Below are 12,500 nucleotides of genomic sequence, written 5' to 3'. Positions count from 1 at the left end.
TCAAGGACACCTTGAAGACAAACCTCAAAGCCTGTGACATAGACATCGCTTCCTGGGAAACTGATGTCCTTGACCGCTCTCGCTGGAGGATGCTGTGCTCTGGTGGCATAAAGACGTTTGAAAACAAGAGAACGCTGGCCATTAAGGAGAAGCGTGAGCGAAGGAAGCTCTTCTGGAGATGTTTTCCCTTGCAACACGTGTGGGAAGTGCTGCGCATCCAGAATCGGCCTCTTCTCCCATATGAGGACACACACCGACAGATAAGCGTGCCTGCCTATTCATCTGTCGGTTCGACGGGAGACTCCATCATCAATTCATTCATTGTGTAAATTCGTAGAGAGAGAGAGAGAGAGAGAGAGAGAGAGAATATGAATGAATGAATCTTTATTTTCCAACGGTGAAGATATTAGCACTTTGGCCGACTTACACATCTGCCGTTGTTCTAAGAGACACACAAACATGTACGCATATAAATGTAGTTATACTGAGAGAGAGAGAGAGAGAGAGAGAGAGAGAGAGAGAGAGAGAGAGAGAGAGACAGACAGACAGACAGAGACAGACACAGACACAGAGAGAGGTACAGTCCAAAATATCGAGCTCACCGTTATAGTCAAAATACTTGAAGACCCGTTGCATGTCAGGAAAATCTGTGAGACTTCCGTCGTGGTTGGTGTCTGCTCTGTCAAAGAGGTACTCCGCAGCCTGGTCACTGCCCAGCTCTCGTGTCACCCACTGGGCTTTGAACTCGGCCTTCGATACTCGGCTGTCGTCTGCAAAAAGACCGTAATTTATACCGTGCGTGCGTGTCCCGTCCAAAAGATTGCTTATGGTTTTGTTAATTGAACGTAACATTGCGCGCGCGTGTGTGTTTGTATGTGTGTGTGTGTGTGTGTGTGTGTGTGTGTGTGTGTGTGTGTGTGTGTGTGTGTGTGTGTGTTTTGGTTGTGTGCTATTTGTGATTGTGTGCTGTGGGTTGTGTGTGTGCGTGTGTGCGTGCCCGAGTGCTTGTGTGTATTGTGTGTGTGTGGGGGGGGGGGGGGGAGGGGGGGGCGCGGGGGGGGGGGGGGGGGGATGATGAATGGCTTTTGATGATGTTTGGTGTCTTGTGATCAGTTTCTTCCTTTTTGATATTTGCATATGTGTTCTATTTGTGAACGCTTAGGGCTTATTTTCAAGATTAGGCGTAAATGCTCATAATGATAATGATAATAATGATAATGTGTGTGTGTGTGTGTGTGTGTGTGTCACCACACACACACACACACACACACACACACACACACACACACACACACACACACGTAGGCACAGCAAATAACATGCCAGACCGAGTTTCCCAATATTTCATTTCGTCTTATCTTATTTCACTTTGCCTTATTTAGGTGATCTATCCATTTGTTTGTTTGTTTATTCACTATAATTATGATTATGAATACGGTGACAATGATCATGATTATTGCTACCACTACTATTATGATTATAATTCTTCCTCTACTGTTCCTCCTCCTCCTCCTCTTCTTCGATTTCCTCCTCTTCCTCCTCCTCCTCTTCCTCCTCCTCTTCTTCTATTTCCTCCTCTTCCTCCTCCTCTTCTTCTTCTTATATTGTTGTTGTGGTTATGGTTGTGAATGCTGTCATTACTGTTTATTTATTTATTTATTCATTCATTTATCTATATATCTACATAGAAAACACTTTACAAAAACGACTCACCATCCATGTCAAACAGCTGGAACACCTGGTTCAGGTCACCCGGGCTCAGGGTCCCGTCACTGTGCCCGTCATGGCTCTCCACCAGGTGGAACAGGTCCCTCGCCTTCCCAGGGTCCATCAACGGGGGGCGTCCCGGGTGGCCCTCCACCCACCTGTAGAGGGCATGGTACCCATGTGATTAAGTCTCTGGAGGAACGTGCAGTGATGGCCTAGAGGTAACGCGTCCGCCTAGGAAGCGAGAGAAGCTGAGCGCGCTGGTTCAAATCACGGCTCAGCCGCCGAAATTTTCTGCCCCTCCACTAGACCTTGAGTGGTGGTCTGGACGCTAGTCATTCGGATGAGACGATAAATCGAGGTCCCGTGTGCAGCATGCACTTAGCGCACGTAAAAGAACCCACGGCAACAAAAGGGTTGTTCCTGGCAAAATTCTGTGGAAAAATCCACTTCGTTAGGAAAAACAAATAAAACTGCACGCAGGAAAAAAGAAAAAAGAAAAGAAAAAGAAAAAAAAGGGTGTCGCTGTAGTGTAGCGACGCGCTCTCCCTGGGGAGAGCAGCTCAAATTTCACACAGAGAAATCTGTTGTGATAAAAAGAAATACAAATACAAGTATGTTACACCCACCTGTGGGCATGATACCCATGTCCTTAAGTCTGGAGGAACGTTACATCCAGCTGTGGGCATGATACCCATGTCCTTACGTCTCTGGAGGAACGTTATACCTAGCTGTGGGCATGATACCCATGTCCTTAAGTCTGGAGGAACGTTACATCCAGCTGTGGGCATGATAACCATGTCCTTAAGTCTCTGGAGGAACGTTATACCTAGTTGTGGGCATGATACCCATGTCCTTGAATCTCTGCAGGAATGTTACACCCACCTGTGGGCATGATAACCACGCCCTTAAGTCTCTGGAGGAACGCTACACGCTCATGTGGCATGATAACAATGTCCTCAAGTCTCTAAAGAAACGTTATACACCTGTGGCATGATAACAATGTCCTTAAATATCTAAAGAAACGTTATACACTTGTGGTATGATCACAATGTCCTTAAAGCTAGGTAAAAGCAATCACCCACCTGTGGCATGATGGCATGATGACCTTAGGTTAAGTAAAAACTAGGTTATGTTCAACGTAAGGTAAAACAAAAAAGAGAGAGAAAAGAACAATCAAGTAACGTTTGGCATGATAACAATGTCTTTGAATCTTTGTCCTCGAAGTTAGGTAAAAACAACCACCCACGTGTGGCATGATAACAATGTCCTTGAATCTCCGGAGAAATATTACACACACACACCTGTGGTATGATAATGTCCTTAGAGCTAGGCAAAAACAGTCACCCACCTGTGGCATGATAACCATGTCCTTAAGTCTCTGGAGAAACAATGCACACATGTGGCATGAAAGAAATGTCCTTAAAGCCAGATAAAAGCAGTCATCCACCTGTGGCATGAAAGAAATATCCTTAAAGCCAGGTAAAAACACTCACTCACCTGTGGCATGATAACAATGTCCTTAAGAAACCAGTTAAACCCAATCTTCCTCTTGTGGCATGATAACAATGTCTTTAAAACTCTGGAGAAGCATTACACTCACTCACCTGTGGCATGATAACAATGTCCTTGAAAATCCAGTTAAACACAATCTTCCTCTTGTGGCATGATAACAATGTCTTTAAAACTCTGGAGAAGCATTGCACTCACTCACCTGTGGCATGATAACAATGTTCTTAAAAATCCAGGTAAACACAATCTTCCACTTTTGACATGATAACAATGTCTTTAAAACTCTGGAGAAGCATTGCACTCACTCACCTGTGGCATGATAACAATGTTCTTAAAAATCCAGGTAAACACAATCTTCCTCTTGTGGCATGATAACAATGTCTTTAAAACTCTGGAGAAGCATTACACGCCTATGACACGGTGACAATGTCCATAAAGCTATGTAAAAGCATATCATGATAATGATGATAATGATAATAATGATGATGATGATGATGGTGGTGGTGGTGGTGCTGATGACGGTGGTGATGAGGAAGAAGAAGAAGAAGGTGGTGATGATGATGGTGGTGGTGGTAGTGCTGACGGTGGTGACAATGATGATGGTAGTGGTGGTGACGATGACAGTGGTAATGATGATGGTTATAATGATGATTATGTTGATCATGATGGCAGTGGTGGTGGTGGTGGTGATGACGGTGATAATGATGATGATGGTGGTGGTGGTGGTGGTTGGGAAAGGTGGTGATGACGGTGGTGATGATGAAGAAGAAAAAGATGGCGATGGTGAAGATGACGACGACGATGATGATTGTGATGATGATGAAGAAGAAGATTATGGTGATGGTGATGATGGTGATGGTGGTGATGGTGATGATGATGATGATGATGGTGATGGTGATGATGATGATGATGATGATGATTCACCCTATCAACTCACCCCAGAAGGACTCCAACACACAGGGCAAGGGGCAAACAACGAAAACTCATCTGAAAGAAAACAACGGAATTCATCTCCCCTTCCTACTCCCCCCCCCCCCCCCCCCCCACACACACACTTCTGTACAGTAACGTACTTCCATTACCATCAATTATGCCTCATTGTCATTTTCTGTTTGTCAATCTGTATTTTTCTTACTTTTTGAGTGTAATATTCATGCACCAATGTTAACATCTCTGCCCGCATACATTTCTACATTTCTACCAGTGTCCATATACATTTCTACATTTCTACTAATGCCCGCATACATTTCTACATTTCTGCTAGTGTCCACATACATTTCTACATTTCTACCAGTGTCCATATACATTTCTACATTTCTACTAATGCCCGCATACATTTCTACATTTCTGCTAGTGTCCGCACACATTTCTACATTTCTACTTTCTGAAAGTAGTCCTGTTTGTGAATGGAATCGAATGCTAACGAGAGGTCAATAAGAGAAAATCCGAAAATAGGTGTACCGAAATTACCAAGACAATGACGATGACGTCGTTGATGATAATGATGATGATGATTACCGCTGTCGTATCCAATGCTAATACTTTTATGAGTGTTTATTTATTTATTTATTTTTTTAACAGAATGTGGGCTGGCATTTCAACAGAACAACAACAACAAATCTACACGTAGAGACATTAGTCGCACGTGCTGCTTTTTATATAAATGTATATCAACACTACGACCTACGACAGGATTAGATATCAAAACTTTCTTGTTGTGCTTGTATACATTTGCATTGTGACGTTTTCAAATAAGACACTTACTTTTAAGACCAATCTATCCATTTTCAGATACGATACTGTTTAAAACAGCCTACCAATTCTCAAATAAGATACTGTTTAAACCAGCCTATCAATTCTCAAATACGATACTGTTTAAACCAAATAAGATACTGTTTAAATCAGCCTATCAATTCTCAAATAAGATACTGTTTAAACCAGCCTATCAATTCTCAAATAAGATACTGTTTAAAGCAGTCTGTCAAATCTCAAATACGATACTGTTTAAAGCAGTCTGTCAATTCTCAAATAAGATACTGTTTAAAGCAGTCTGTCAATTCTCAAATAAGATACTGTTTAAAGCAGCCTATCAAATCTCAAATAAGATACTGTTTAAAGCAGTCTGTCAATTCTCAAATAAGATACTGTTTAAAGCAGTCTGTCAATTCTCAAATAAGATACTGTTTAAACCAGCCTGTCAATTCTCAAATAAGATACTGTTTAAAGCAGTCTGTCAATTCTCAAATAAGATACTGTTTAAAGCAGTCTGTCAATTCTCAAATAAGATACTGTTTAAAGCAGTCTGTCAATTCTCAAATAAGATACTGTTTAAAGCAGCCTATCAGATCTCAAATAAGATACTGTTTAAAGCAGTCTGTCAATTCTCAAATAAGATACTGTTTAAAGCAGTCTGTCAATTCTCAAATAAGATACTGTTTAAAGCAGTCTGTCAAATCTCAAATAAGATACTGTTTAAAGCAGCCTATCAAATCTCAAATAAGATACTGTTTAAAGCAGTCTGTCAATTCTCAAATAAGATACTGTTTAAAGCAGTCTGTCAATTCTCAAATAAGATACTGTTTAAACCAGTCTGTCAATTCTCAAATAAGATACTGTTTAAAGCAGTCTGTCAATTCTCAAATAAGATACTGTTTAAAGCAGTCTGTCAATTCCCAAATAAGATACTGTTTAAAGCAGTCTGTCAATTCTCAAATAAGATACTGTTTAAAGCAGCCTATCAGATCTCAAATAAGATACTGTTTAAAGCAGTCTGTCAATTCTCAAATAAGATACTGTTTAAAGCAGTCTGTCAATTCTCAAATAAGATACTGTTTAAAGCAGTCTGTCAATTCTCAAATAAGATACTGTTTAAAGCAGTCTGTCAATTCTCAAATAAGATACTGTTTAAAGCAGTCTGTCAATTCTCAAATAAGATACTGTTTAAAGCAGTCTGTCAATTCTCAAATAAGATACTGTTTAAAGCAATCTGTCAATTCTCAAATACGATACTGTTTAAAGCAGTCTGTCAAATCTCAAATACGATACTGTTTAAAGCAGCCTATCAAATCTCAAATAAGATACTGTTTAAAGCAGCCTATCAGATCTCAAATAAGATACTGTTTAAAGCAGTCTGTCAAATCTCAAATAAGATACTGTTTAAAGCAGTCTGTCAAATCTCAAATAAGATACTGTTTAAAGCAGTCTGTCAAATCCCAAATAAGATACTGTTTAAAGCAGTCTGTCAATTCTCAAATAAGATACTGTTTAAAGCAGCCTATCAAATCTCAAATAAGATACTGTTTAAAGCAGTCTGTCAAATCTCAAATAAGATACTGTTTAAAGCAGTCTGTCAATTCTCAAAATAATATACTGTTTAAAGCAGTCTGTCAATTCTCAAATAAGATACTGTTTAAAGCAGTCTGTCAAATCTCAAATAAGATACTGTTTAAAGCAGTCTGTCAATTCTCAAATAAGATACTGTTTAAAGCAGTCTGTCGATTCTCAAATAAGATACTGTTTAAAGCAGTCTGTCAAATCTCAAATAAGATATTGTTTAAAGCAGTCTGTCAAATCTCAAATAAGATACTGTTTAAAGCAGTCTGTCAAATCTCAAATAAGATACTGTTTAAAGCAGTCTGTCAAATCTCAAATAAGATACTGTTTAAAGCAGTCTGTCAATTCTCAAATAAGATACTGTTTAAAGCAGTCTGTCAAATCTCAAATAAGATACCGTTTAAAGCAGTCTGTCAAATCTCAAATAAGATACTGTTTAAAGCAGTCTGTCAAATCTCAAATAAGATACTGTTTAAAGCAGTCTGCCAAATCTCAAATACGATACTGTTTAAAGCAGTCTGTCAAATCTCAAATAAGATACTGTTTAAAGCAGTCTGTCAAATCTCAAATAAGATACTGTTTAAAGCAGTCTGCCAAATCTCAAATACGATACTGTTTAAAGCAGTCTGCCAAATCTCAAATACGATACTGTTTAAAGCAGCCTATCAGATCTCAAATAAGGTACTGTTTAAAGCAGTCTGTCAATTCTCAAATAAGATACTGTTTAAAGCAGTCTGTCAATTCTCAAATAAGATACTGTTTAAAGCAGTCTGTCAATTCTCAAAATAAGATACTGTTTAAAGCAGTCTGTCAAATCTCAAATAAGATACTGTTTAAAGCAGTCTGTCAATTCTCAAATAAGATACTGTTTAAAGCAGTCTGTCAATTCTCAAATAAGATACTGTTTAAAGCAGTCTGTCAAATCTCAAATAAGATACTGTTTAAACCAGCCTATCAAATCTCAAATAAGGTACTGTTTAAAGCAGTCTGTCAATTCTCAAATAAGATACTGTTTAAAGCAGTCTGTCGATTCTCAAATAAGATACTGTTTAAAGCAGTCTGTCAATTCCCAAATAAGGTACTGTTTAAAGCAGCCTATCAAATCTCAAATAAGGTACTGTTTAAAGCAGTCTGTCAAATCTCAAATAAGATACTGTTTAAAGCAGTCTGTCAAATCTCAAATAAGATACTGTTTAAAGCAGTCTGTCAAATCTCAAATAAGATACTGTTTAAAGCAGTCTGTCAAATCTCAAATAAGATACTGTTTAAAGCATTCTGTCAAATCTCAAATACGATACTGTTTAAAGCAGCCTATCAGATCTCAAATAAGGTACTGTTTAAAGCAGTCTGTCAATTCTCAAATAAGGTACTGTTTAAAGCAGTCTGTCAATTCTCAAATAAGATACTGTTTAAAGCAGTCTGCCAAATCTCAAATACGATACTGTTTAAAGCAGCCTATCAGATCTCAAATAAGGTACTGTTTAAAGCAGTCTGTCAATTCTCAAATAAGATACTGTTTAAAGCAGTCTGTCAATTCCCAAATAAGGTACTGTTTAAAGCAGTCTGTCAAATCTCAAACAAGGTACTGTTTAAAGCAGTCTGTCAATTCTCAAATAAGACACTGTTTAAAGCAGTCTGTCAAATCTCAAACAAGGTACTGTTTAAAGCAGTCTGTCGATTCTCAAATAAGATACTGTTTAAAGCAGTCTGTCAAATCTCAAATACGATACTGTTTAAAGCAGCCTATCAAATCTCAAATAAGGTACTGTTTAAAGCAGTCTGTCGATTCTCAAATAAGATACTGTTTAAAGCAGTCTGTCAAATCTCAAATACGATACTGTTTAAAGCAGTCTGTCAAATCTCAAATAAGGTACTGTTTAAAGCAGTCTGTCGATTCTCAAATAAGATACTGTTTAAAGCAGTCTGTCAAATCTCAAATACGATACTGTTTAAAGCAGCCTATCAAATCTCAAATAACGTACTGTTTAAAGCAGTCTGTCAATTCTCAAATACGATACTGTTTAAATCAGCCTATCAATTCTCAAATAAGATACTGTTTAAAGCAGTCTGTCAAATCTCAAATACGATACTGTTTAAAGCAGTCTGTCAATTCTCAAATACGATACTGTTTAAAGCAGCCTATCAGATCTCAAATAAGGTACTGTTTAAAGCAGTCTGTCAAATCTCAAATAAGATACTGTTTAAAGCAGTCTGTCAATTCTCAAAATAATATACTGTTTAAAGCAGCCTATCAAATCTCAAATAAGATACTGTTTAAAGCAGTCTGTCAATTCTCAAATAAGATACTGTTTAAAGCAGTCTGTCAATTCTCAAATAAGATACTGTTTAAAGCAGTCTGTCAATTCTCAAATAAGATACTGTTTAAAGCAGTCTGTCAAATCTCAAATAAGATACTGTTTAAAGCAGTCTGTCAAATCTCAAATAAGATATTGTTTAAAGCAGCCTATCAAATCTCAAATACGATACTGTTTAAAGCAGCCTATCAAATCTCAAATAAGATACTGTTTAAAGCAGTCTGTCAAATCTCAAATAAGATACTGTTTAAAGCAGTCTGTCAAATCTCAAATAAGATACTGTTTAAAGCAGTCTGTCAAATCTCAAATAAGATACTGTTTAAAGCAGTCTGTCAAATCTCAAATAAGATACTGTTTAAAGCAGTCTGTCAAATCTCAAATAAGGTACTGTTTAAAGCAGTCTGTCAATTCCCAAATAAGGTACTGTTTAAAGCAGTCTGTCAATTCTCAAATAAGATACTGTTTAAAGCAGTCTGTCAATTCTCAAATAAGATACTGTTTATCAAATAAGATACTGTTTAAAGCAGTCTGTCAATTCTCAAATAAGATACTGTTTAAAACAGTCTGTCAATTCTCAAATAAGATACTGTTTAAAGCAGTCTGTCAATTCCCAAATAAGGTACTGTTTAAAGCAGCCTATCAAATCTCAAATAAGGTACTGTTTAAAGCAGTCTGTCAATTCTCAAATAAGATACTGTTTAAAGCAGTCTGTCAAATCTCAAATAAGATACTGTTTAAAGCAGTCTGTCAATTCTCAAATAAGATACTGTTTAAAGCAGTCTGTCAATTCTCAAATAAGATACTGTTTAAAGCAGTCTGTCGATTCTCAAATAAGATACTGTTTAAAGCAGTCTGTCAAATCTCAAATACGATACTGTTTAAAGCAGCCTATCAAATCTCAAATAAGATACTGTTTAAAGCAGTCTGTCAAATCTCAAATAAGGTACTGTTTAAAGCAGTCTATCAAATCTCAAATAAGGTACTGTTTAAAGCAGCCTGTCAAATCTCAAATAAGATACTGTTTAAAGCAGTCTGTCAAATCTCAAATAAGATACTGTTTAAAGCAGTCTGTCAATTCTCAAATAAGATACTGTTTAAAGCAGTCTGTCAATTCTCAAATAAGATACTGTTTAAACCAGCCTATCAAATCTCAAATAAGGTACTGTTTAAAGCAGTCTGTCAATTCTCAAATAAGATACTGTTTAAAGCAGCCTATCAAATCTCAAATAAGATACTGTTTAAAGCAGTCTGTCAAATCTCAAATAAGATACTGTTTAAAGCAGTCTGTCACTTCTCAAATAAGATACTGTTTAAAGCAGCGTATCAGATCTCAAATAAGGTACTGTTTAAAGCAGTCTGTCAATTCTCAAATAAGATACTGTTTAAAGCAGTCTGTCAAATCTCAAATACGATACTGTTTAAAGCAGCCTATCAAATCTCAAATAAGATACTGTTTAAAGCAGCCTATCAAATCTCAAATAAGATACTGTTTAAAGCAGTCTGTCAATTCCCAAATAAGGTACTGTTTAAACCAGTCTGTCAATTCTCAAATAAGATACTGTTTAAAGCAGTCTGTCGATTCTCAAATAAGATACTGTTTAAAGCAGTCTGTCAATTCTCAAATAAGATATTGTTTAAAGCAGTCTGTCAAATCTCAAATAAGATACTGTTTAAAGCAGTCTGTCAATTCTCAAATAAGATACTGTTTAAAGCAGTCTGTCAAATCTCAAATACGATACTGTTTAAAGCAGCCTATCAAATCTCAAATAAGGTACTGTTTAAAGCAGTCTGTCGATTCTCAAATAAGATACTGTTTAAAGCAGTCTGTCAAATCTCAAATAAGGTACTGTTTAAAGCAGCCTATCAAATCTCAAATAAGGTACTGTTTAAAGCAGTCTGTCGATTCTCAAATAAGATACTGTTTAAAGCAGTCTGTCAAATCTCAAATACGATACTGTTTAAAGCAGCCTATCAAATCTCAAATAAGGTACTGTTTAAAGCAGTCTGTCAATTCTCAAATAAGATACTGTTTAAAGCAGTCTGTCAATTCTCAAAATAAGATACTGTTTAAAGCAGTCTGTCAAATCTCAAATAAGATACTGTTTAAACCAGTCTGTCAAATCTCAAATACGATACTGTTTAAAGCAGTCTGTCAAATCTCAAATAAGATACTGTTTAAAGCAGTCTGTCAAATCTCAAATAAGATACTGTTTAAAGCAGTCTGTCAATTCTCAAATACGATACTGTTTAAAGCAGTGTGTCAAATCTCAAATAAGATACTGTTTAAAGCAGTCTGTCAAATCTCAAATAAGATACTGTTTAAAGCAGCCTATCAAATCTCAAATAAGGTACTGTTTAAAGCAGCCTGTCAATTCTCAAATAAGATACCGTTTAAAGCAGTCTGTCAAATCTCAAATAAGATACTGTTTAAAGCAGTCTGTCAATTCTCAAATAAGATACTGTTTAAAGCAGTCTATCAAATCTCAAATAAGGTACTGTTTAAAGCAGTCTGTCAATTCTCAAATAAGATACTGTTTAAAGCAGCCTGTCAATTCTCAAATAAGATACTGTTTAAAGCAGTCTGTCAAATCTCAAATAAAGTACTGTTTAAAGCAGTCTGTCAAATCTCAAATAAGATACTGTTTAAAGCAGTCTATCAAATCTCAAATAAGGTACTGTTTAAAGCAGTCTGTCAAATCTCAAATAAGATACTGTTTATCAAATAAGATACTGTTTATCAAATAAGATACTGTTTAAAGCAGTCTGTCAAATCTCAAATAAGATACTGTTTATCAAATAAGATACTGTTTAAAGCAGTCTGTCAATTCTCAAATAAGATACTGTTTAAAGCAGTCTGTCAATTCTCAAATAAGATACTGTTTAAAGCAGTCTGTCAATTCTCAAATAAGATACTGTTTAAAGCAGTCTGTCAATTCTCAAATAAGATACTGTTTAAAGCAGTCTGTCAATTCTCAAATAAGATACTGTTTAAAGCAGTCTGTCAATTCTCAAATAAGATACTGTTTAAAGCAGTCTGTCAATTCTCAAATAAGATACTGTTTAAAGCAGTCTGTCAAATCTCAAATAAGATACTGTTTAAAGCAGCCTATCAAATCTCAAATAAGATACTGTTTAAAGCAGTCTGTCAATTCTCAAATAAGATATTGTTTAAAGCAGTCTGTCAAATCTCAAATAAGATAATGTTTAAAGCAGTCTGTCAAATCTCAAATAAGATACTGTTTAAAGCAGCCTGTCAAATCTCAAATAAGATACTGTTTAAAGCAGTCTGTCAAATCTCAAATAAGATACTGTTTAAAGCAGTCTGTCAATTCTCAAATAAGATACTGTTTAAAGCAGCCTGTCAATTCTCAAATAAGGTACTGTTTAAAGCAGTCTGTCAATTCTCAAATAAGATACTGTTTAAAGCAGTCTGTCAATTCTCAAATAAGATACTGTTTAAAGCAGTCTGTCAAATCTCAAATAAGATACTGTTTAAAGCAGTCTGTCAAATCTCAAATAAGATACTGTTTAAAGCAGTCTGTCAATTCTCAAATAAGATACTGTTTAAAGCAGTCTGTCAAATCTCAAATAAGATACTGTTTAAAGCAGTCTGTCAATTCTCAAATAAGATAC

At 36.3% G+C, this 12,500-nt stretch overlaps 1 protein-coding gene across 2 annotated transcripts in view; it reads right to left on the bottom strand.

Annotated features, from left to right (window-relative positions):
* The window catches only part of LOC143276098 (insoluble matrix shell protein 5-like), a 19,034-nt gene that overhangs the window by 3,455 nt on the left and 3,079 nt on the right, over positions 1 to 12,500 (bottom strand). For both annotated transcript variants that reach the window (XM_076580493.1, XM_076580492.1), the window contains exons 2-4: positions 4,157 to 4,206; positions 1,714 to 1,865; positions 603 to 770 (exon numbers count right to left, since the gene is read on the bottom strand). In XM_076580493.1, the coding sequence (XP_076436608.1) occupies positions 603 to 770; positions 1,714 to 1,865; positions 4,157 to 4,206 (370 nt within the window). The remainder of the gene's footprint in view (positions 1 to 602; positions 771 to 1,713; positions 1,866 to 4,156; positions 4,207 to 12,500) is intronic.

The sequence above is a fragment of the Babylonia areolata genome, chromosome 31, assembly GCF_041734735.1.
Source record: "Babylonia areolata isolate BAREFJ2019XMU chromosome 31, ASM4173473v1, whole genome shotgun sequence".
NCBI lineage: Eukaryota > Metazoa > Mollusca > Gastropoda > Neogastropoda > Buccinidae > Babylonia > Babylonia areolata.
The sequence above is the reverse complement of the archived record's forward strand: the minus strand, read 5'-3'. Positions and strand labels throughout refer to the sequence as shown.